The 26,094-nt window shown below is 38.9% G+C and overlaps 2 protein-coding genes across 2 annotated transcripts in view; both read left to right on the forward strand.

Annotated features, from left to right (window-relative positions):
• Positions 1 to 7,570, forward strand: part of bcr (BCR activator of RhoGEF and GTPase) — a 92,380-nt gene extending 84,810 nt beyond the window's left edge. Inside the window, exons 19-23 of the mRNA XM_019361150.2 lie at positions 306 to 445; positions 2,308 to 2,442; positions 2,546 to 2,651; positions 3,587 to 3,749; positions 3,879 to 7,570. Of these exons, the coding sequence (XP_019216695.1) occupies positions 306 to 445; positions 2,308 to 2,442; positions 2,546 to 2,651; positions 3,587 to 3,749; positions 3,879 to 3,968 (634 nt within the window). The 3' untranslated portion in view covers positions 3,969 to 7,570. The remainder of the gene's footprint in view (positions 1 to 305; positions 446 to 2,307; positions 2,443 to 2,545; positions 2,652 to 3,586; positions 3,750 to 3,878) is intronic.
• A 2,607-nt stretch (positions 7,571 to 10,177) lies between these two features.
• Positions 10,178 to 24,409, forward strand: adora2ab (adenosine A2a receptor b). Its single transcript, XM_003444403.5, has 5 exons — positions 10,178 to 10,481; positions 18,301 to 18,846; positions 18,995 to 19,126; positions 22,634 to 22,737; positions 23,223 to 24,409. Exons 2-5 carry the CDS (start codon positions 18,656 to 18,658, stop codon positions 24,179 to 24,181), a joined length of 1,386 nt encoding a protein of 461 aa, XP_003444451.1. The 5' UTR covers positions 10,178 to 10,481; positions 18,301 to 18,655; the 3' UTR covers positions 24,182 to 24,409.
• Positions 24,410 to 26,094: the final 1,685 nt, after the last annotated feature.

Raw genomic sequence — 26,094 nt, forward strand, 5'->3', positions numbered from 1 at the left:
TTTCTTGAAGCATATCCCACAATGTTCAACTGAAAGTTTGTTTTTTCCCATATTGTACTTCAGAAATATTAAAAAAGTCACTAGCTTAATGGACAGTTGCTCACAGTAATTATTCTGTAATCAGAATAAACACATCTGTGTTATTCTCTGTGCCAGGTGTCTCAGTCTTATCCCAAACTGTGGCAGACTGTCATGTTTTGGAGAATAGGCCAGTGAATGACTGAAGTCATAGCATACTGTATATACAGTTGTAACAAATGTTATTTCAGACCCTCCTTTTTGATTCCTTTTTTGTTTTGATCCAGACGAGAGCGCTCCAAGGTGCCCTACATTGTCCGGCAGTGCCTGGAGGAGATTGAAAGGAGGGGCATGGAGGAGGTGGGCATCTACAGAGTGTCAGGAGTGGCCACCGACATTCAGGCCTTGAAGACTGCCTTTGACACCAGTAAGTATCACTGCCATTCATATACCTGATGATTTATTTTGTTTTGGGGGGTTTATTTTTGCACATTTGTCAATCTTACATGTTTCAGAACATAATTTTTAAATGATGATCATTTATTAAGGGACAAAAGCCATCCAAACCTACTTGGACCTATATAAAGACATCATGAATTACCTATGATCATTGAAGTCTATCGATCTGGAAAAGGTTACAAAGCAATTTCTAAGGCTTTGGGACCACTATTAGAGTCATTATCCACAAATGGAGAAAACTTGGAACAGTGGTGAACCTTCCTAGGAGAGTCCGACCTACCAAAATTACTCCAAGAGTGCATCAAGGACTCATCCAGGAGGTCACGGAAGAACCCAGAACAACATCGAAAGAACTGCAGGCCTCACTTGCTTCAGTTAAGGTCGGAATTCATGATTCAGCAATAAGAAAGAGACTGGTTAAAAATGGCATCCATGGGAGAGTTACGAGATGAAAACCACTGCTGATCTAAAAGAACACAAAGGCTCGTCTCACGTTTGCCAAAAAACACTTTGATGAACCACAATAGTTCTGGGAAAATATTCTGTGGACTGGCAGTCAAACATGGTGGTGGTAGTTTGATAGTCCGGGGCTGCTTTGCTGCTTCAGGACCTGGATGAATTACCATACTTGAAAATCCTGAAGGACAATGCCTGGTGATCGTTTCATGCCCTGAAACTCAAGGGCAGTTGGGTTCTGCAGCAGGACAATGATCCGAAACACACCAGCAAGTCCATGTCTGAGTATGTAAACAAAACAAAACGAAGGTTTTTATATTGGCCAAGTCAAAGTCCAGACTCAAAGTCCTCCATTGTGGCTGAATTTGAATGATTCTGCAAAGAAGAGCGAGCCAAAATTCACAGAAATGTGAAAGACTCATTTCTTTCCCAGTTCTTTCAGCCAAGGGTGACACAACCGGTTATCAGGTATAGGGTCCAATTACTTTTTCACACAGGGTCAGGAAGGTTTGGACAACCTTTTTTCCCTTAATAAATGAAGTCATCATTTTAAAACCGGGATTTTGTATTTAGTCTTGTTAACTTTGTCTAATATTAACATTTAAACATCTAAAATATATGTTTGGCAAATATATATGAATATGATTTTCAAAAGTAATTTATTAAAAAAAACAAAAAACAGAAGTGGTAAATCCGTACTGTTGTATTCAATTCAATTCAATTCAATTTTATTTATATAGCGCCAAATCACAACAAAAGTCGCCTCAAGGCGCTTTATATTGTACAGTAGATAGCACAATAATAAATACAGAGAAAAGCCCAACAATCATATGACCCCCTATGAGCAAGCACTTTGGCGACAGTGGGAAGGAAAAACTCCCTTTTAACAGGAAGAAACCTCCGGCAGAACCAGGCTCAGGGAGGGGCGGCCATCTGCTGCGACCGGTTGGGGTGAAGAAGGAAAACAGGATAAAGACATGCTGTGGAAGAGAGACAGAGATTAATAACAGATATGATTCGATGCAGAGAGGTCTATTAACACATAGTGAGTGAGAAAGGTGAGTGGAAGGGAAAAACTCAATGCATCATGGGAATCCCCGGCAGCCTACGTCTATTGCAGCATAACTAAGGGAGGATTCAGGGTCACCTGGTCCAGCCCTAACTATATGCTTTGTTAACAATATATTATTCTGGAGTGTTTTGCTTTGACAGGGGAATCAATTTATGTATTAGCGAATAATTGGGTATCCTACTTTGCACTTTTAATTAGACGCTAACAGTTAGGAGGCACGGCAGCTGCTGTTTGTTCTGAGGTGTTTCCCAGCATTATGATTGCAAACCTCCAGTTTCAGGCTGCTGTCGTCTCTCCTGCAGATAACAAAGATGTGTCAGTGATGATGAGTGAGATGGATGTCAATGCCATCGCTGGGACCTTGAAGCTGTACTTCAGAGAGCTGCCGGAACCGCTCTTTACCGATGAGCTCTATCCCAATTTTGCAGGCGGCATCAGTAAGATACTGGCTTTGAGGTTTTCCCACACATACGCAGTTTGAACTGCTTTATTTACAAGAAATGTATAAGCAGCTGTATCTTTCCCTTCCCTCCTCTGCAGCCCTGTCTGACAGTGTTGCCAAAGAGAGCTGCATGCTGAACTTGCTGCTGTCACTGCCCGAACCCAACCTGGTTACATTCCTTTTCCTTTTGGATCACTTAAAGAGGTATAAACAACTAAACACACAGACTGCACACACTAATGTGCACAGAAAGAAAGACAAACTAAATTGAAGAATGTAAATTTTTATAGTTGATGCATTAGGTGGCAATCACTCACGAGTGTGTTTTCAGATGGATTTTCTTTACATTTATCTCCAAAACATTATCTAAATGTTAATATTGTTTTAAACTTAAGACATTTTATTGCGTTATGTCAGCATCATTATGGTAGTATGCAATATTCACCTCAGTGATTTTCTTTATTGATGTAGCTTTTATACTATTAGGTATAAATCACTTGCAACTGCAAACAGCCTGATTGTGTACTGAATGGAACTGGAGATTTATTACTTTTACTTTCAACGTCTTTATAGAGTCAAAGCTTTCTGGTATTGGTTGATAATATTATTGTTTTGTTATCATAAATCATTTAGCCCAAAAATTGGCCATTACTACTATATCCAAGAGAAAGTTTTTGGATAGTTTCATGCCTGTTTGCAAGTTTAGAACCACAACATGTTATTGTAATTGAAGTAAAACAGAGAAATCCTCACACTGCAGAGGCCATATTTAGCAGACATCTATCACAGCCAGCTTAAATGATAAAGAGAGTATCAGGATTGTCGGGCAGACTCATAATCCTTTTATTGGTATTAAATGGGTCTCTCTTGTAAATGAGGCATTATATCTCAACTGGACTACCTGTATAAATAAAGGTTAAAGAAATAAAACATGTAAAAAATGACAAGGAATGCCAGAGGTGGAGGAGCTTGTGATGATTTCCAGGTGTGATGGAGTGTCTGTGGACAGCTGGACTCACTGTACCATCTCCAACTTGCTCATATTTGCGCTCAGAGCAGTCCATCTCCGTCCCTGCACATTAACATCACTCTTGTTCTACACCTTTATTACTAATCTACTCAACTCTTCCTCTCCTCAGGGTGGCAGAGAAGGAGAGTATCAACAAGATGTCTCTCCATAATCTGGCAACGGTGTTTGGGCCGACCTTGCTAAGGCCCGCTGAGAAGGACAGCAAGATCCCCGCTAACCCAACACAGCCCATCAGCATGGGGGACAGCTGGTCCCTGGAAGTGATGGCACAGGTAAGCCATGCAGTTTATCTTCAGTCTCTGCCTTCTGCCATATTGTATTTGAATTTTCTGTAAAGGTGCTTGGCTCATTATGATACTTATATTTTTAATTTGCTCATTTTTTAAACTTTCTCAATACAGGTCCAGGTGTTGCTGTATTTCCTCCAGCTGGAGACGATTCCCACCCCAGACAGTAAACGACAGAGCATCCTCTTCTCCACTGAAGTATAGAGCTAACGCTGACTCTGACCACCGCTGTGTGAAGAAGAGACGGACACTGGCTCAGAGCGAGCCTGTCATGTGTTTTTTATTTGACTGACTATACTCCGCTCAGCTTTTGCAGCTGGGAAGGATTTGTCTCCAGTGATGCTCGAACACAAGAGGGCGCCACTGGGCCTCTTAAGTACAGAGTATGTGAGGTCTTTGCCATTCCTATCTGTCATTACCTGATAATTAGTATGATTCCATGTACCTCCAGTGTAATGCATCCACCACCTGGTTTTTGTTGGTCTCAGCGGTGAACCTTTGCAGCTTTTACACAGTTGTGGTTCATAAGTCGAGAAGTTCGAATGAACAAAATCGTACAAAACGAGTCAGGATTGTTGATTTTTCAGGAATCGGTTCGCCAACAAATCAGAATCTCCACGACCATTTGGGCATTGTTCTCTGTACGTCTTTATTTTGAACAATCGCAGGAAAAACTGTTGCAAAATGTGTTTCTCCATCTCAAACGTTGCTTCATGTCCAGTTGAGGAAAATCCTAAGTATGTCTTACATAATCTCAGCGCATTCTTTCAAACAAGTGCAGACGTTTAATGGAACTGAAAGTCAGCGAGTGGCTGTCGCCGTCGTGCTGGCTTTTTCGTTTTTTTCTGTATCACAGGAATCCAACACCTGTATGTTAAAGTGTTTACAACGTAAACAAACCCGGTTGGGGTCAAACGCTACGGCTTGGTGAAGTGAACCCAGTGATTTGTAACACACTGCAGTCTGACTGCCTGCAGTTTTTCCGACCACAAAAGCAAGTTTCCTCTGTTTGTGTTGTGTCTCAAAGTAGTCTTCAGCTTAAATGCACAGGAAGCAATATATTTTCTAACATAGGAATTGTCCGTGTTCATATCTTTGCTGACGAAATGTCCTTCACATTGTAACATAGGACGTCTTGCCAAATCAATATGTTTGTTTTGGGGTTTTTTGTTAGGAAAAAGGAAGCAGTTGTATTTACAGATAAAGTACATGTACATAATCTTAAAGTTGTATTTTTCTTTTTGGTTAACAGTATAATCATTGTTGCTGTTACTGTAATTTATTTTGGGGTCGTCGTGGAGAAATTGGTTTGTTTTTTTGTTTTTTCTATGTGAACTTTGGTTTCTGTTTAAGAAAGTAGTACGTTTTAGCCTTGACTTCAAGTCTTGCGGTAATTAAGCAAGATTTAGCCTTGTTCTAATTGAAACTGCTCAGCTCTTCTATCAGTTCTTCATTTCGATATTGTTATTATTATTAATATTATGGAGGTAACACACACTTTGTAGTTCATACTGTATGCTGCTGTGGAAAAGACTGAAGCTCTTTGACTGCTAGCTGGTCCTTATCAGGACATCTCCCATCCAGAGATCGCCTGTCTAGTGTAGACATTATGCAATGTCATGATACATCTCATACACACATGGCGTTGTCTCCTTTTGTATCCATTTAATCTGTGGCTGCAGAAGTGCACTAATGCAATGTTAGAACTACTGTATTACAAGTGACCTGAGCACTCTGCATTTATGTCCAGCGAACAGCGTATCTTTTGTCTTAAATGAAGGAATATTGATTTGCTTGCACACATGGCAAAATGTCCTCCTAATTATTTGTCCACAACTCATTGGCCAAGTTAGAGACGAGCTCTTAAAATGTTTGGTTTTTTTTCTGTATGATTGATTTAACATGCAGGCATGTTTTGTTAATTTTATTTCTGTGCGCTCCTGCTATTGCTGTGTTGTATCCATGATGTGGGATGTAGTTCATGAGGATCTTTATCTTTTCTTTGTTCTTTTTTTTTTCCTAAAGATTTTTCTATCACTACTGCTTATACTGCTTACTTTTTATAGCCAATTTAAGGCTTGATATCATGACTGGCTGTAAAACCAATGAATGAGTTAAATGGATCTGATAACGGTTCATGTGTACTTGTGGCCACGATGAAGATGGAGTGGAAAAGCACACACGAGTAAATTATGATGGAAAACACAGTTCTTGCATTCGGACACAGATGAACCCTCTAAACCTCGCATTTGCTCTCGCTTTGCCCTTGCAGCGTCTGAAAGATATTTTTCTTGCCTGTACTCGTGTAGGTTGTGAGAGGCCGAATGCACCACCGCCAGTCATTTATTCATCATTACACTTGTTACCTTTATAGCAAGTCCTAATTGCCTGCTCTACTCTACCCTATCGTGCCTCGACACTTATGCTTTTGTTTAGCGCCCGTGGGCCTCTGAATGTCAGTGATAATGCTGACTGCGAAAACATTCGTTCTCCCGTTGCCTTTGCTGAGGACAGCCACACATCGTTCATCTCACTGACGACTAAGACAGGACCTTAAACTTAAGCGTGGTCTTAGCTCATACTCCCAGCTCCATGCCTGTCCTATCTGCCACCTTCATTTGACTGTGATGCACAAAATGTTAAAAGAGAAACTGTGTTAACGTCTGTCTTTTTAGGGCAATGGATCAAAACATTTTCCCCAAGTCCATCTTTGTTATTTTCTTAAGTTTTATATCCTCTATTTTTATTTATTTATGCTTTTGCACAGCCTGGATCTATTTATTTAAGATATTGCCATCTAAAGCTAAATTAATGTTCAAAAACTGTCTTTATCTGGTGTCCTTTCTTTGGGAAAATCTTACGTCTTAGAGTTACAACTGTTTGTCTCTATTTGGCCCCGACTATGTAGAACTGCAGTCATTTTTCAGCTCTCAGTTCCTGCATTGTCAGTTCATATTTAGTTATTTGTGTTGAACAACAGACTGGCCACTGTGATTGTCTAGCTAATAGGAAGTGCAGGTTCTTCTTAATTTAAAAGGTAGATTCTGTGAGTTCCTGGAACTCAGACTCCTCCTACTTTTTCCATAGAGTTGTATAATGTGTATAATACTAGAGTATGCATAATCTGGTTTCTCTTTTATTTATTGTGGCGTCCGCTGATCGTTGAGGATTGAGGCGGTACATCTCTCGTCTCTTTGAAAATCCAAACTATCAGTACAGTATGTGGTAGAGGAGAAAAGAGTCTTATATTACTCTAAATCTGCATTGTTTTGGTCTGTTGATTGTCACCGTAACTGCATGTACCCTCCATAATACAGTTCCCTCCACAACCTCAGTCCCAACCGAGAAAAAAAAGGGTTTAATTTTTCTGTGGAGTACTCTGATCATATAGTGCATATTCTTCCATATGAAAGTTCCAAATCTCTTGCATTTACTGTACACGACACTGCTATTTCTCACAGCATTTTCACAGCACAACAGTGACCCTCTGCTGCCACTTCTTCAACAACATGCTGCCATTAAATTAGGCTTCTTCAACCTTCAAAAAGTATTCTTTTGCGTTATTGAGCATATAACGATGTAAAGGTGAGGATGAGACTTGGTGACCAACAACACTTTTTTTATTCCTCAACTTTTGACTCTTGTTCCTGTTAAATATTCAATGTTCTGCTTGTAGAACTGTAAAAAGGAATAATTAAAAAAAAAAGAAGGAATACTGTATTCTGAGGGCAAACATGTTTGGAAGGCATTTGCGGCCTATGTTTGTACACAAAATGCTAAATAAAATCTCCTGTATCTAAACAAAATCACCCCCCTCCCCTTTTTTTGTGAAGTCTGTAGTAGGATAGTCTTATCCAGAAAACTTAGAGAGGCTAAACAGTGTTCACAACATTAACTACATGTGTATTGTAATGTTGCTGGGCATCATGTTTATCATTTGAGATAGTTTGTTAAAAAAAAAAATAAATCTTTGGATGTTCAACATTTATAAAATGTTGAACATCAAAAATTTATGTACAAAAACGCTAAAGAAACATTTTGAAATTCCACAAAAATAACACAATGAACATTTTTCTAAATTGTTTAAAATATTTATTTAATTTAAAGAGGGGACGTTTGTGTCTAATAAATCTTTAAATAAATTTTTTATTTGGAGAAATTCTCTGAGATTTTATTTTGATTCTAGAAACCCCAAATTGTTGGGACACAGCGTTACCACAGTGTTGATTCATGTCATGTTTTGGCAACTCTGCACATTTTTGGGCAGCTGAGGAAATCAATCAAAATGTCATTCCATTCTTGTGTAACATAAAAGTTTCAGCCTTTTTTGTATTTTTTTTTCTCAGAATGTATCAAATCTTTTCAATGCCTGACAGATTAGCACCTAGACTCTTTCTCTTCAGAGTCACTTTTTAACAGTGTGCTGCTAACAAGCCGGTTGGTCCCTCTCCTCCTGGGCTCGTGGGATGATGGCTCTGACAGTTTTCCTGTTCTCCTCAGTTCATCTTAAATGAGCTCGGCCTGCAGAAGCTGGTAGCTGAATCTTCTTTATAAATATTTCTTCCTTACATGGTGATGTGTTAACCATAGACTGTAGATAAAAAATGGACATGGCCACCATAACATCATCCACTGTTGTTAAACATTAGCATTTTTAGTGACGCCATTTGTTTTTTTAGGAACCATAAATAAAGTTTAGGAAGCTTTGTTTATACACAAAACTATTTTCTAGTTAATACTAAGTAAGCTATTTTTTACTGCTCCCATATTTACAAGGGACCGCCACAGCAGGTATCAGCACATATTTGATATTGGAGACTTTTACACCGGATACCCTTCCTTATACAACCCCCAAATGTTTGTTTCCACCTGGGACAGAAATGGGGAATCTTTTGCTAGCTAAGTGAATGTGTACACCACATGGAGCCAGTTACTAAATACTTGAATTTCACTATACAGAAACTAAAAAAAGCACAAGCTTCTTAAGACACAGCAAGCTGTAATATTAAATCAGATCACTCCATTATGAGCACCTAAAAGCATTTTAGTGTAAAGGTTTCGGTCAGTGAGTTGAATTAGAGAACATGAGCACTAACGGACAGGTATTGGTTACAGTTCCCTTTGTTACCACATCTGTCAATCAAAGCAGCCACTTCCCTAAGTTTAACCCTCATCAGTATCTGAAAGGTTATGTTATTAAGGGAAACTATACCTATAAGATTGTATAGTTTGTTAACTTTTGTATTTTTAACATGACTCTGTGGGAAATGAATCGCTTTTGATGCCAGCCTCAAGTGATCATTAGAGGGACTACAGTTTTTGGCATCTTTGAGATTCCTGCATAGTTTAACTTGGATGCACCAACAAACTTTGTTTGTTGTTGTTTTATTTAAAGTTTTTCTGAACCCATACAGTGATTTCCATCTTTCTTCCTTTTTTAGTAGTGATGCCCGAACATCCAAAAGATTAACACCATTCAGTACGGATTTGATCCTTGTCCTTGTCCCATGTGTTTTTTTTAATGTGCACCACATTTGATAAAGTCCTGAATTGCATTTTGATATTTAGAAATACTTGTTCCCCATTTAACCCCCCCCCCCACACACACACACACACTACTTACAGTGTGAAGTCTTTAAGTAGAGTGTAATATTGGTTTCCCATAACTCTATCTGCATTGATTTTGGAGCCTGTAAGAGCAGCTTTTTTACTTCAAATGTAAAGTTTAGGGACTATTTCTTAGAAATAATACAATGCATCAATGCATAATAGGAACCAGAACTAATATCTGACTCCCAAGCCACAGATATAATAAACTCGTCACATGACACAAAGGATGCCATAAAAACTGACATTTTACATACAGCATTCTTTGGTACTTTACATACCGCAGTCTGGTCTATGACAGGTAATCACTCAGTACAGTATAGAGGAACTCCACCGCGCATAATCATTCAGGGTATTCACAGTTTATAGTACTATTTGACTGTGTAATGTACAAACACACTAATTCGGCCTAAATAAATCAATTGGCGAGCTCAGAAGAGACGTTATGGCTGTTTATTTATTGATATGGAAGTAGTAGTCGGTGTGTTATTTATTTTAATTGAGTTCTGCTCTTTGAATATCACTTTCTTTCTTCTATGATCGGTTATTTCCACTCCTCCAAGCCGCGCGCACACACACACACACACACACACACACACAGTCGTGTTTCTAACATCAACAACACTGCGCCGACCTGAATTTATTTCCAAGCCTTTCCAACTCCAAACCTTACCTAAATATATCACTTTCTTAACTTTAACCAGAGTCCAGTCCTCACTCGAAAAATGAGTGGCTCATAGCAACGGCTTTGGCTTTTCTCTCAAAAAGAAGGCGGGACCCAAAAGAGTATGACTAAACAGATTTATGTCCCCACAACTTAAGCAACATAATCAGCCTACACACTCGAGAAGCGAGGCGAGCCTGCGGGTGAGCTTTTTCCTGTTGCATCGACTCGGTGCTCACCTCCAGACTTCTCCTGTCAAATATACGCACTGCCTCGTCTGCCGGTTCAAATTCTTCCCCCCCCTTTTTGATTCAGTTTCTTTCGCCATTTTTTTTTTAATTTTTCGACGCATTTAATTTATTAAATTTGAATTTACTGCGGGAACAGCGATCATCTGAACACGTGCAGGAAAAGGGGCTTCCTCTCTCAATCGCTCTAAAAATAAGGTAAGAAATGACTAATAGCTTTCTTCCTGTTCAGACATAAAGTTATTAGTAAGTTGACAGAGGAACAGGTGTCTCCCGGGTAAACGCCCACTCAAATAATATCAATACGTCTGACACGCTTGGATTACTATTTATTCTTCAAACAGTAAATCAAAGTGTCATTATTTTATATATCAAAGTTTTATTTCAATGGAGTGGGGACGTTTTACTGAAAATAGCAGACTTTTTAATTATTTTTTTAACATGGCTGAAGTTTGAAAAATGTAGTAATGTAGTAAACTTGCTATAATAAGATGAAGCAGTGCATTCACTGTACCTCAGTTCATGTAGTTAGTACGTATTTTTCCATCACAGGGCAAAAATTATGTTACACCGTTTTGAAGCTTTTCGGTTGCCCTGCACATTGTTTACCCCTCCGTTGTCCTGTCTGTTCCTGCTGTCAGGAATTCCCAGTATGTTGTCAGATCAGTTCTTCCCTCATTCCTCATTCCCTCGTACCCACAGTGCTGCCAGGAGTAACAAAACCAAATTTTCTTATACTACTGAGTATATTTTTGTTTTCCTTTGACTTTGGTGACCTTGCACATTGATTGGCAGGACTCTGGCAGATCCCCTCCAGCAGGATGTGTATTTTCTTATCACTTCCTCCAAGGCTGCTATGAGAATCAATATATATGTACAGCTATGACCATAATGGTAAAGTAAAGGGGAAGTTTTTGGGGGGTTTTTTTTGCTAAAGCGTGCTGGAAAAGTATTAGGTAAACTCAAATTGTGTATCTTATGTTATAGTCTCTAAACTCAAAGTCCAATTTAGTTTTCTCAATCAAACTCTGAAAGTTGCATGCTCATGCAGTCTCTTGCTTGCTACATAGTCGGGGCTTCAGTTTTGCTGGACCAAGCCTGGTTTTTAAATTCCTTTTGCTTCTAAGAAAGCTCCAGTAGGAGAATAAAAGAGGGAAAAGTTGGACTTTGGTCCAGTGTACTGCTGGGATTAATGCAAGTAGAACTGCAAGTATGTGGTCAGCAGAGTAAGAAATGTGCATCTGAAACTGTATTTAAACATCCATGAATGTCTTTAGGGACAATAAATATCTGTTATTTCACTTTATATGTTTTGCTGGCTGTAAGAGCACATCTACAGAGCATACAGCACAGATGCTAGGCATATAGCAATAAAATATCTATTTATGAGAATGCCTGGGGATTAACTGTAACACACAGGATATCGCTACTTAGTCTAAGTAGAGTATGGAAAATACATCTATATTTAAATCAAATTCACTCAATCTAGCTCAGCACTGAAAGGGAAAAATCTTATTTTCCGTGCACGGCTTTGCAGTTCTTTGATATTACTCAATACACTGCAATGAAATTAAGCTGAAACTTAAAACTGAAACTTTAAAAACTATCTTACAACTATTACAATAATATCAACATTTTTCAGATTATTTTACGTTTAATACTGAAATTGAGTCACAGTCCTAAAAGGCATTAAGTATGAACAGAAGTATTTTATGTCTTACTGATGCAAGGAGGTCAAAGTAGCTTATGAGGATGGATAACTCTTACCTTTTACACTTTTACACATGCAAAAAAAAACCCATTTTGGTTGATACCAGTACTCCTATGTATATATATTTTTTACATTTTTTTTGGTTTTTTTTGTTAATGGTGTTTTTGATGTGGATCGGGTGGCTGTGAATTGGGTGGTGAAGGAGGTCATCATCTTTTTTGTAGGTCAGTGGTTTGATCCCTGACCCTTCTATGCGTGTCAAAAAATCCTTTTCAATTTTCAATTCAATTCCATTTTATTTACACAGCGCCAAATCACAGCAAGAGTCACCTCAAGGTGCTTTATGTTGTAAGGCAGACCCTACAATAATACATACAGAGAAAAACTCGACAACCATATGAGCCCCTATGACCAAGCACTTTGGCAACAGTGGGGAGGAAAAACCAGGCTCAGGGAAGGGCGGCCATCTGCCACGACCAGTTGTGGTGGGAGAAGCAAGGCAGGACAAAAGACATGCCTTGACAAGACACTGAACCCCGAGTTGCCCCCAGTGCATTCACCAGAGTGTGAATGTTACATTAAAAACGCTCAAGCCTTAAACAAGGTGCCTGTAGGAATTTGTGTGAATAAGGCTTGTACTAAGAACTACTTAGAGTGTTCATATAAAATACAAAAGTGCTATATATGTACTGGTCCATATATAATTTGTTCCCCCTTTGCATCATGGAAAAATAGAAATATTATCTGAACTGTTATAATGTGATTGTGATCTTCGTGACACCATAGTGAGCCACAGCACAAAGCTGATATGAAACTGGAGATAACTGACACTGACTGTAAATGTCATTGTGTTTTGGCCTGTATCATCCACAAGCTACCCCCAGGACTGATCTCCATTAAATATATCTGTGCATTCTTGCCTTATACATAAAGGTTTGTGTTGGCTAGTCAAGTTAGTAATTTTCTTTTTAAAAGTTCAACATTTTATAGAAGAATTTAGCCCTCAATGATCATTTCTAGTAAGTGTTTGCTTAACATCAGTAATATGACACTGTTGGGCAGTGATGCACCTGAATAAAGGTTGGGAATTTCTATCTCATCTGCTATGTTGATATGACGCGCTAAAAGCATGCACCGTCTCATTGTCATGCGTTTGGTTTCAGTCAAATCTTATCTCGTATCTAGACCTCACACCTCTACAGGAAGTTGGTTGTATCAAGTTTGCTTTCGCTGTATTCAGTAACTTCCACTGTTCTCTCAGAATAGTTTTGGTATAATAAAGATGAAATCAATAAAAATGACCAAACATGTTTTATTATTAACCTAAAAAAAAAGGCTTGGTAGGACCATGTCATTATCGGCTCACAGAAATTGAACATTTGTTTTAAGACAAACATACCTCAAAAATATAATCTCAGGCAAAAGAACATGCTGGTTATCAGTGTATTGTAAGTCTACTATAGTTCTTTTTTCTTTTCTTTTTTTCAAGAAAAGTCTTTTATCCTAGACATCAGTCTCTGGGCTTTCTCATTGTGCAATCAGTCCAGCAATGGGGCACAGATTATATATTTATTTTATTTCATATAAAATAAATAAGGTTCCTCTTTCAGAACTGAAAGAAAGCCTCAGACTGCACAGTCCTTATTTCTTGGCACTGATTCGACAATCGGATATTCACATCAAGCTTAGGAAACTTAAAAAAAAGAAAAGAAAAAGAAAGTCAGATTTGATCATATCAATGTTTTGATCAGGTAAACTGAGAAGGCATCATTACCATGTTCCAACAGCAGTTACACCCTTGAGCTTCCAATCAGCCAACCTACACTTAAGGGTAAAGGGAAAGTTTAGAGTTTAATGCAGAGGGGGTCAGTACTAAGAAGCTGTTGCTGAATCTCTGAAGAATATTCCTCAATGTAATATTACTTTTAGTTTATTCTGACTGGAGGCATTTAAGAGAATACTATGAAACAACAACAACTTGAGATCATCTAAAATAAAGGTGCCAAATATAAGGCTGGAACTAGCCTGGAAAAGACTCCAATCTGGCCCATTGGACAGCTATGGAAAATGTGAAGGAGGTCATAGATTTGTGGATGTTTAAATAGGTTTTAATGAGTTTCACAGGTTTTTCTGCTGATAAAGACCTCCCCCATGACAATTCATATTACATCACACATACCAGCTCCTCAATGTATTTTGTCAGGTGGCCATGAAACCAAGCATCAGAATGGGGAACAAAGGTGATTTAAGTGGCTTGCAATGTCACATGTCGTCAATGCCTTGTTGGTGCCAGAGATCAGTGAAGAATGGCCACACTGTTTTGGGTTGATAGGAAGGAAATAGTAACTCAGATAACCACCCGTTAAACACCAAGGCATGCAGAAGAGCATCTCTGAACCTGTCAAACAGGAAACTGAGGCTACAGTTTGCACAGACTTGGCAAAACTTTAAAACATTGCCTGGTCTGATAAGTCTAGATTTCTAATGCAACATTTGGATGGTAGTTTCAGAATTTTAGTGCAAACAGCATGAAAGCATGGATCCTTCCTGCTTTTTATCAGGCTGCTAATAGTGGTCCGCTGATATTTCCTTGGCACACGTTGGCCTCCTTAGTGGCAACTAAACATCGTTAAATGCCATAGTTATCACAAACTGGCTTAAAGTAGGAGAGAAGGAGGGCGTTCAAGCAAGTAGTTTACTTTGGCATCTCAAATTATTCTGGAAAGAGAAAAAGCAATAACAGAAGGCAACATTAAAACATCCCCATTTATTAAAATGGCAACCACAGAACCTGGCCCACAGACGATAACCACGTGTCTGTGTACAGAAGAGTCCAAGTAGTATCTGCCCTAGATAGCAAATCTATCCTTGCAAATGGGTTCAACAAGGGGGAAACAAACGAAACAAAGCAAAAAAAATCAATTAACCTCGAAACAGCAAGTGAAAATCTAATCGTTGGTACCTAAATGAGCACCAGATCTCATCAGAGCTGCCCAACACCACATACACACCCACACAACACTGCTTTGCCAAAACTCCAGCGACAGACAACCAAAGCTGGAATTAAAGTATGAGCATCAACCACAGTAACACACAACAAGGTTCCTACAAACAAAAACGTCCACACTAACCAAAATGTCCAAGACACTAACAAAGAGGGAACCAAGCTACAACAAAGCTCACAGCAAATCAAAGCAGTTGATGAGGTCTACCGCAAAGCTACCAGACAAAAATTACTAAGCTAAATATTTCACAACGCTATTCAAGGTTAACTTTGCAACATAGTTACACCACAAGATCAGTCCAGCCATGTGTTTAGTAAGGCCAGAAACCCACAAGACAAATGCAATGGTGAAGCACCACACTGTTAAAAAAAAATCCTAGAAAAACAGTAATATTCCGGCAGCTGGGGCGCCAAAATAATACCAGAAAATACCAGAAAATAACTTTCTCATAAAAATACGGTTATTTTCAGTAATGACAATACAGTTTGTTGCCCTAATTTTACATGGGATTTTGCCTTTTTCAAGTGCTTTTAAACATTAAATTAGGAACATGTTAATGTGATTAAACAATGAAATTACCTATAAACAAGGTCAATGAATGTGGCAATATGAATAATAATACTTAAATGTACAGAAATATACAGTTAACAGTTGGTTTAAATGATAATGGATTGCATGCCCTGGGACAGACTGACAGAGGCGAGGCTGCCATATCGTACCATCGGCCCCTCTGGCCATCACCAGTAGGTGAAGAGTCTTGACCACGGACACAACGACCGAGAGTGTCCGAGCCGGGGCTCAAACCGGCAACCTTCTGATTACAAGGCGAACTGCCAACACTTGAGCCACGATCGCCCTAAATAGCAATAATTATTATTATTATTTGATGTAAAAAAAGTTTATGAGAATCATTTTATATATTTTTTCATAGCATTACATTTGAATTTAACAGTTCAATCTTTCAAATGATGGACACATATTTGTGAAATCATGATACATTTGTGAATGTATTTTAACAATCTAAATATGCATGTACAGACAAATACATTTAAAAAACAAGAAAATTATGTTTTATTACATTACAGTGATTTTACGTTAATTTACATTTGAAATGTGAAATCACAGTCTATTTATGTAAATTTAATGATATTCTAGAAGAACAGAACAAAACTGTAAAATACACAGTAAAATACTTTTATATTAGGATTTTTTTTTTTTTTGTACAGTGCAGCCACAGTTTATGCTCCCTAATCCTAGTTATTCGGTATAAGTTGATCTTAACCCTCATCTTAACCCTGGTCTTCAGACAGATACTTGTGGTGGGTATTTATGCAATTCTACCAGCACCAAAAAGGAACCAGAAACTGGGAGCTTCCTGGAAACCAGGGAAATGCTCCCAAGACATTGTCTTCAACCACATGCTGTCACACTGAAGAGAAAACATGTTTGGTCTGTTATTGAGCTCAGACAATTAAGCGTACAAAGGAGGATGCATGCACTCCTGTGCCTTACTTATTTATCTATATATGTGTGTATATATATATATATATATATATATATATATATGTATATGTAACAGGCAAGTACAATACTAATGCTGGTCTCTTCCAACATCAACCCCATAATAAAAACAACAAATCCAAACTGATGCTGTCTTGTGTAGAACTCAATAGGATATTAGTCACAATGATAAATACCACAACTACTTTAGCTGTACTCAAAACCGAGTTCAACTAGATAAGCATTTGGCAAACCACATGCTAAGTTACTAGGTTAACACAAACTGGCTCAAAGTAGATGACAAGGAGGGAATTCATGCAATAAGTTTACTTAAATATAAAATTATTTATTAAAGTCAACCTAACCAAAACACAAAGATCACCAATAGGTTGATGTCAGGTGGAGTGGAAAAGAGACTGAGCAGTTTTTTTCTTCCATTAGGACAATGCATTTCTTGAACACAACTCAGTTTGCAGCACTCAGTTGGCCTCCACGGTCTCCTGATCTCATTCCAATAAATAATATATGGGATGTGGTGGAACAGGATATATACATCATGGATTTTCAAACAACAAATCTGTAACAACTGTGTGATGCTATTGTGTCAACATAGGCCAAAATCTTTGAAGAATATTTCCAGCACCTTGTTAGATTTATGCCATGAAGAATTACAACAGGACTTATAACAGGAAAAAAGGAGAGTCCAACCCAGTACTAGCATGTGACTGCTTGTATATACTTCTGTGTATCCCATTGCTTCTGTACACACTGAAGTCATTTATAAGTGTCAGCAACAAAAATTACATCTTCTATTTGAAAGCTGAGATAGTTTGCTGTGGATCATTAACATTTACAGTATATACTTTTTTTCTTTCAGAATGTAAACTGTCTTGACGGTTTGTGCATTGATTAAGGAAATGAGATAAAGTAGTTTAATAAGTGAGCTTTTTAACCTGTAAGGCATATTGTTGGTCTTAGACAAAGCTGAGCTAGGTGGTTTCCCTACTTTCTCTGGGCTTTATGCAAAATTAGTCTTATGGCCTCCAGCAACAAGCATTATCAGTCTTTTTATAAACTCAGTCCGGAAATGATTAAGCCCGTTGGGTTGGACCAGTACTTGTTCACTCCACACATAGTGTTTTAACATTTTACAAAGAAGAAAAAAAGGTTCAACACACTAATCTGCAATATCTCATTAAAATTCCAAGCAGGCTTCCACATGAACGTCTACAACACGTTTAGTTATTAGTTGTGGTTTAAATATTCTTTTAACCATTTCTCCCTGCCTGTAGGGGAAAGAACAATAATGCACTACCTGCTCAGTGCATCCTTGACCTGTTTCTCCTTCTCACTACCCTGTGGTTTACTTTAGCAAACTGAATACAGGCGTATTTTTGAAGGTTATCAGTTTGTAATGTGTTCCTATAATAGACCTAACATACAGTGTCGAGAAATGTAGTAAAACGCCTAGCAAAGAAAATCCAGTAATAGAACAATTTCTTTGAAATTTATGGGTGGTTTATTTTGCGTTATTATCAGTGACTTCACAGGAAACTATGCCTGTCTGGGGAATGATTAGCACATAGAAGGGTTTTGGGAAATCTTTCCTAAAATAAAAGGTCCATTGTTGGGCTGTCTGCTTTGGCCCTGTATGGTAAAAAAAAAACACCTGCCCCCTTGTCTTCTAGAGATAAATGGCTGTTTTTTGTGTCTTTTTTTCAAATCCTGTATGTGTATGTGTATGTGTACGGCCTGCAATCTGTTTTTACAGAGATACTGTGTTCTCTTTCTCTCTCTCCAGAACACTGCTCTTAATTTTGCAGCCACTGTGCAAACTTCCCTCCTGTGCGTTCTACTGCCACCTGTGACCAAGTTTACCCAACAGAACAGAAATTTTTTTTTTAAGAGACAAAAAGAAAGAGGAAGACAAACAGACTGACGCAGGGTTTGTGACGCCAAAGGGTGCGAGAAGACCTCAAAGTGTGCTGGCTTGTGGTGGGAACTTCCTGCCTTGGCTGTCCTTTGTGACACAGTCGCTCTGTTGTTCAGTCATACCATGTGGTTTGGCGAGCACGTATTTTGTCTAAAAACATGTGAAGCAGCTGAGTGTGTGGGATGACGGCACAAAGAAAGCAAAAACGTTCAATAAAACAACCATGCCGAATCTGGTCTATATTGGCCTGGAGCTGGTGATTGCTTGCCTGTCTGTGGCTGGGAATGTCCTGGTCTGCTGGTCCGTCTGCCTCAACTCCAACCTGCAGAGCATCACCAACTTCTTTGTAGTGTCACTGGCAATCGCTGATATTGCTGTGGGACTGCTGGCGATTCCCTTTGCTATCGCTATTAGGTATTGTTTCCTTGTTATTTAGTTTGGAAATGAGACAAATTTTGTGTTACTTGCATCCTTTACTACAAGATCTGTCACAATGTACTGTTGTTTTTTTTGGCGGGGTTGGTAGTGATAAACACCCTTTTTGAATCTGTGATGTTTTCAGTACTGGTTTCTGTGCAAATTTCTACGGCTGCCTGTTCATCGCTTGCTTCGTCCTCGTGCTCACTCAGAGCTCCATCTTTAGTCTGCTGGCTATTGCTGTGGACCGCTACATCGCAATCAAAAACCCACTCAGGTGAGAGGAAATAATGAAACTTCAACTGAGATATCATACATTCCAGCTGCAGAATCAGCAGGAGATGTCAAATGCTCACATGCACTGTAGTGATGTAGCAAAGGGCATTAAATTATAGAGAGATCCTATTTTTAACTGAAGGCTAATTTGGGCAGCTGCGGACAAACATGGCTCCATCGCTCCACAGGCTTAATTGAATTAGTGTTGTTGAAGGTGAACTGGTTAAATCTACTTAAAGCTTTCATGATTGGCATTCATGTAAATCAGCAGCATTCAAATAGTATTGCTCTTTAATGGATCATTTATTTAGAAGCTTAAAACAAAGCTCCTTGTTTCTGCAACACATCTGCTGACACACCACCGAACCATAATCCAAAGCAAGTGACGCATTTGCATAAGCGGTTGCATAACAGTTTGATTGTGTCTTTATGTGACACAGCCCCAGCACCTATGACCAGAGAACAACTAATCATGTAGTTATTAGGAGGCTTTACGAAGCCTAGTGCTACCAGCTTGGCCATGCAACATCTCAGTCAAAAATACACAGACAGTTAAGTCAGTGTATGCAAGGTGATGCTGGGTATTCTGATAATTCATAGTGATTTTCAACTTCTATTTCCCTAATCAGGTTTCTGAATTAATTATTTTCCTGCATCATAAGTTGTGCATATGAAGATTTCAATACAGTGCTGTGCAAAGACATGAGCAAACCCTCTTTCTTTATATTTCCAATGTTTTTATCCATCCATTCATTTTCTACCACTTATCTGAGGCGGCGTGACAACTGCCTAATCAGAGAAGCCCAGACCTCCCTCTCCCGAGCCACCTCTTCGTGCTCAAACGGGAGTAGGAATGCCAAGGCGTTCCCAAACTAGTCGAGAGATGTAATCTCCCCAGCGTGATCTGAGTCCTCCTGGGGACTTTCTTGTAATTTCTTTCAAAGCGGTCTCGAGCAGTAGTTTTTCCAGGCTTTCTGGTCTTTCTTTGGACAATGGCTGCTTTTTCACTCAGTTTTCAACCAGTCGTTGTACTTGACCATTTTCATAACAATTAATCATTGAAACATAGAAAACAGCATCTAACTTGGGAGCTAAACCAGTGTTTTGTCAACACATAATAGAACCAGATTTAAATTGTATCCGTTTTAAAGATTTAAGTAATTACAGCCACCACAGGCATCCGGTAAGCATCCGGAAAAGTATAGCAAAGAGACTTGAGGTCCTCTTAAAATCTTCATTTACCGACTGAATGTAGTGCTCAGCATAGACCACAGTAATTAAGGATCCACTAAGTGGCTGCACAAAACATTAGAGACTTGACCACACTGTGCATTGCTGTAAGGACAGCTATTGGTCAGTAAATCCAAGGAGGCAGGTCCGAGAGAGCTAAACACTGAGCCAATAAAATCAACCCTTACTTTGGACTAGTCTATTAAAAATACATAATTTGTTTTCACTTCTTTAGTTGAATCTGATCTGTGCAAAATGCCAAAGGTAGCACAGACATAAGTCAAAGGTAAAAGAAGTGGCAGGCCAAAAAACTTATTTAGAGCAAATGAACAGTATCTGAAAGTCATATATCTGCATCTGTTGTTCACTGAAGCCTCATCCAAAATGATCTCAGTGGAAGAACAGCTGTCAAGAAACAGGGAACGAGGGCTGAGATATGCCAAATTACACAAGAAGGTTATCGAATGTTAGATACGACATTGAGGGTCTACAGCCATCTGTAAGAAACATGGAGGCTTTGTCATGGGTTGCGCTGCATTTCATCCAGTGGTGCTGGAGACCTTTTCAAAACTGACAGAATTATGAACAAGAGACATACCATGAGACTTTGATCCACCATGCAGTACCATCTGGAAGGCATCTGATTGGTACTAGTCTAAGTTTTCAGCATGGCAACAATCCCAAACACACTGCCAGTGCAGTAAAAGCATACCTGGATAGAATGCAACACTATCAAAAAAGACCCTTTAGTGTCCTTCAAGAAGCCTGGAGAACTATTCCTGAAGCCTACTTCAAGAAATTACAAGAAAGTTTAACTAAGAGACTTTGCGCTATGTTGAAGAATAAAGGTAATGATACCAAGTATTGACTTTCAGGCTTAATGGAATAGTACCCATTCAAATTCTTCCTTATTTCCAGTTTTATTTTTTGCCGATTAAGGTGCACGCATAGAGACATTTTAATTATGTTTTAATTACCATCTCTTTGTGACTAAAAATTTAAAATGCAGTTGAAAAATACTACATACTAAATACTGGACTCTAAACATGCAGGGTGAGGACTGGGAAAGGGAAGAGGTACAGGACAGGAAATAACTTTTACACTGCGTTTACAGTGCTGTGTTATCTTTCTGATGACATTTCCCTCTCTCATTCTAAATAAATGAACGCCAACTATCATAAATCCCACAACTAAAACAACACAAGCTTTTTTTCCAGTGTTAAATTTAGACTTAACTGGCTGCAGCAAAACTTGATAAATCATATTTGTATGAGTCACTTAAATATCCTCCCAGAGTTTTTTGCTGTGAAACAGAAACACATACAATAAGGCCAGCCACCAAAAATACATGTCCACACCTACATTAAGGTTTTGCAGGTTTGGTTCTGGTGCAGAGCATTAGTAGGCAAAACCTGGCCTATGGGAACAGTTATTTTTGCAGCTGACCTCATTAGAAATACATTTATAAATGTATTTGTATTTGACAACTTTATGTTCTTGAATTCAGTCTTTCTAAGCAAAATATAAAGAAATCAGCAGTAGCTCCAGACTTTTGCACAGTACTTTACCTTTAAAACTAAAATATGTCACTCAAGGCTGAAATCAGCATTTTCATGTTGTTTAAATGTTAGATTTAAAAATATGTTTAATAGAACCAGTTGTATCAAAAAATGTGTTTTTATAAACTACGGTTGTGCATCTTCAAGTGTGGGAATCTTAATCCAAGTCTCAGCTGAGTAATAAGCTTATATGTAGTTACATTTACATGTTTATTACAGAAAATATTTTACCCATGTTAGCATGAAAATTATTTGATATTAAAATCCACTATATGATTTTTTATGCTCAGATTTTCAAACTTGACCTAATGGAAATGTCCTTTACAACAACAGCAGTTTCATTTACATTTATGTAACACAACAGTGTTGTGTTGTACAAAATATTCAATGCCCTAATGAAATCAACATATTTTTTATTTTAAGAAATCTTTATTTTTTAAGGGATTTTTGAACACTTGATGAGTGATGTCTTTAATTACCATAGCTACAAATGGGCATCAGCACTGCAGAGATAATCAGATTACTGTAAGTGCATTTTAAAGCGGGCCAATTGCTTTTGCTTATTAAATGAATAAAGTTTTAATGCTTCAGCACACAAATCATTTTCTCTTCATTTAAACTGTATTGACTTTGTCTCAAGGGAATGCTATCACTGACAGAGTAGATAAAGCAACTGGCTGCATATATAATGGATGTTTGTGTTCTGTTCAAACTTTTAGGTACAACAGTCTGGTGACAGGGAAGAGGGCAAAGGGCATCATTGCACTGTGCTGGGTTCTTTCAGTGGGCATCGGCCTGACACCGATGTTTGGCTGGAACACAGGTGGGGAAAACTTTTTGCCAGTTCACAGGTTGTTTCATGTTGTTCCATGTTTCACACAGCATCAATGAAAGGCATTGATGCTGTGTGAAACATGAAACAACCTTCCTTTACGTAGTCAAAATCATCCAGAGGAGGCGTTTTGATACAAACAAGCAAACATTATTCTTGTGTAAGGGAGGATGCCCCGCTTCCGTCTGTATATCTTCTTACTGCTTATTACAACAATTCTATTGCATTGTATAGTATAAATGGATAAATGCAACAACGATGTATTTCTAGAAAGGTCTCGTGTTCTTATTTGCACGGGCAGTGGCAAGAGAGACATGCATACATTTATTTATTTATGTTTTCATGTTTAAGTTACATATTTAAGCATGTTTAAGTGGTCCTAACTGCTGAGGAGATTGTTTAGGAAAACTGAACTGAAACCCTATAATTTTGCTTTTGGATGAAACTGGCAATAAATCACTGTTTTCTTTACACAGGTTGGAACTCCAATACCACTGCCACCAAAAGCCAAGGCTGCCCTGAAGGAATGACTCATTGCTTGTTTGAGGGAGTGGTTCCCCTTGACTATATGGTCTATTTCAATTTCTTTGGCTGCGTGTTGGTGCCCTTGGTGATAATGTTGGTCATCTATATCCATATCTTCATGGCAGCCCGCCGACAGCTTCGACTGATGAGCCTCAAAGTTGCACACGTACCTGCTCCCGGACAGAAAACTCCATCTTCTGGCTCATCTCGTTCGATTCTGCAGAAGGAAGTACACGCTGCAAAATCGCTGGCTATTATCGTTGGTTTGTTTGCTCTGTGCTGGCTTCCTGTGCATATTATCAATTGCATCAACCATATTTGCCAGGGCTGTGAGCGCCCACACATCTGGGTGATGAACATTGCAATCATTCTCTCCCATGCCAACTCTGTGGTGAATCCCCTTATCTACGCCTACCGCCTTCGAGAGTTCAGATATACCTTTCGCAAGATTCTCTATCAGCACATCCTGGGAAAGAGGGATGGGCATGTGTTCGGGGTTGAAAGTGCTGATGGCAGAGGTGTAAGGAGCACTAGTATCATGCAGACATCTGCCCGTACGAGTAAAGAGGATTTATCATGTGGCACAATGGTAAATAGTTATGTTCTCGAGTCCAGTGCTGAGAAAACTACATCAAATGCCTCTCATGAGAGTTTAGATTCTGTACCTAACAGTAATACACCCAACGGACACCAAAAAGCAACTGGCACCCCATCAGAAGTACAGCATCAGCCAGGTATCTTGGCATCTTCTGCACAGGAAGCAGCAGCGTCCGCCACATATCTGGGAGGAGCAACAGATATCTTGGAGTTGAAAGACAGAGGAAGCTGCATTACTTTTGTAAATGTACAGGCACTCCCCTTAAAACAGAATGACTGTTCCCTTTCTTCAAAAATCACAGAAATATCATGACAAAGACATTTAGTTATTTCAAATATATTGCTCTCAGAACACACAGAACGTTCTGCAAACGTGAAATTTCAGCAAATCAGCCTCGACAGCAAATCTGTTTTTTTATGTAAATTTTTTTTTTTTTAGTTTGGAGTTTCTTTTTGTTTTATGTGCACTTTAACGTTTAAAGATAATATACTTTTTGTAATGTGCAGGTTTTTGCTATCTGTGTTGTTTGCATGCCATCAAAATTAAACATCTTTAAATATGTCACAGTTTTGTGGTGTTTTTGTGCTGCAGCACTGAACTGAACTTTGTCACTCATCCAGGTTATGATACTCTGAAGAGCTTGAAAAGAGAAGAAAACTAGACTTCTTTAAGTTGTGAAGATGTTTCACCTCTCATCCAACAGGCTTCTCCTGTTCTAAAAACACCTTGGCTGAAGTGACCTCAATAGGTCACATGGCAGGATGTGTGGTAGACCATACTAGCCCCTAGTGTGGGTTGTCCACTTGGAGGTGGTTGTTGACCCAATATTGATCATGCGAGTCATCACATGAGCCAAAGTGTGAAAAAGATGTGGGTCATCGTCAGGGGTTATGGGGGAAACCACTCAGAGACTGTGCCCCACCCTATTATGTGACCTATTGAGATCATCTCAGGGAAGGTATGAGTAGGGGTTAAAGCACCTGGGAAGGGATCTCAAGACTGCATTGTAGGTGGCTGATAGCTAGTGTCGTAAGGCACCACCTCTGTTCAATGATGGTCATTCACAAGTGGCTGCTTGGTTTCTCCTTGATGCACTGCGCAGCATACGCTATGTTGCTCAGTTTGTTTTTGGGAGTTTGGTCCTTGAGATCAACCAGTTTTTCTCTAAGGGTGTTGCTGGGTCTGAAGTGCACTATAATATCATGGTTAGAAGAAATTCTCATGAGTTTCTCTAACAAACCTGCTACGAGATGGCAATAGAAGGCCTCCTTTACTCCTCCTATAAACCTGGCCTTATGTTTGGGAGTTTTGTTCTTAGAATGAACCAGTTTTTGTCTGAGGGTGTGGCTAGTCTGAAGTCTGAGGATCATCCACATACCTGTACCAGTAGCTAGGTGCAATCCCTCTGAGGAAGACCAGAGCTTTATTAGAGGTTGGCTACAATGGCTGAGGTTGGATAGAGGTTCCTGCCCGTGGCACATCTAGGATTTTTTCTGTAGAAAAACCTTTTTGTATTTAAAATATGTGGTATCCTATGTGGAGATGTCTAACAGTGTGCAAATCTGATGTGGGATGTAGCAGATTCTGTTGTGTAAGGAGCTGTAGTTGTTTTCTGACAGTCTCCACTTCCTCAGTTGTAGCTCTACAAGTGAGAAGTGTGATGACATCACAAGACTTACAACTAAAACTCTGTTTGTTTTGCTGCTGTTGTGATCAGCGATTTGATCAGTGCCAGGCAACACATGTTCACTGTTGTTTACGAACCATCCAAAACAAAGAGCTTGTTTGCCTGTACAGATATGACCCCATATGCCTGTATTGTAGATGCTTTCAGAGTAAGGCTTGCTTGCATCACACTATGAAAAGGACACACATACCTAGGTAAAGTACATACACATGACCACAGACCACTCTGTAAGAAATGTTTACAGAGCAGCCTGGCACTGACGCCAGTCAATGAGCCTAATGCAATGGAAATCAAATGATGGTTCATTTGATGGTGTCTTTTATTATCCCATAATGCTTTCCCTTCCCTCATTAAAAAGCTCTTCCACTGTGGCAAAGACCTACATTAACCAGTTTTTATGTGCCTTAAAGCAATCCCAGAGAGAGGTCTCCAGGAATACGGGTACGTATCTAACTTGCACTGTGTTTATTCATAAACTTAAACGTATGCATTGTAATCATGCAAGAGGGGAATTAAAATGGGTGAAACCATTTCATTT

This window comes from Oreochromis niloticus, linkage group LG7, assembly GCF_001858045.2.
Source record: "Oreochromis niloticus isolate F11D_XX linkage group LG7, O_niloticus_UMD_NMBU, whole genome shotgun sequence".
NCBI lineage: Eukaryota > Metazoa > Chordata > Actinopteri > Cichliformes > Cichlidae > Oreochromis > Oreochromis niloticus.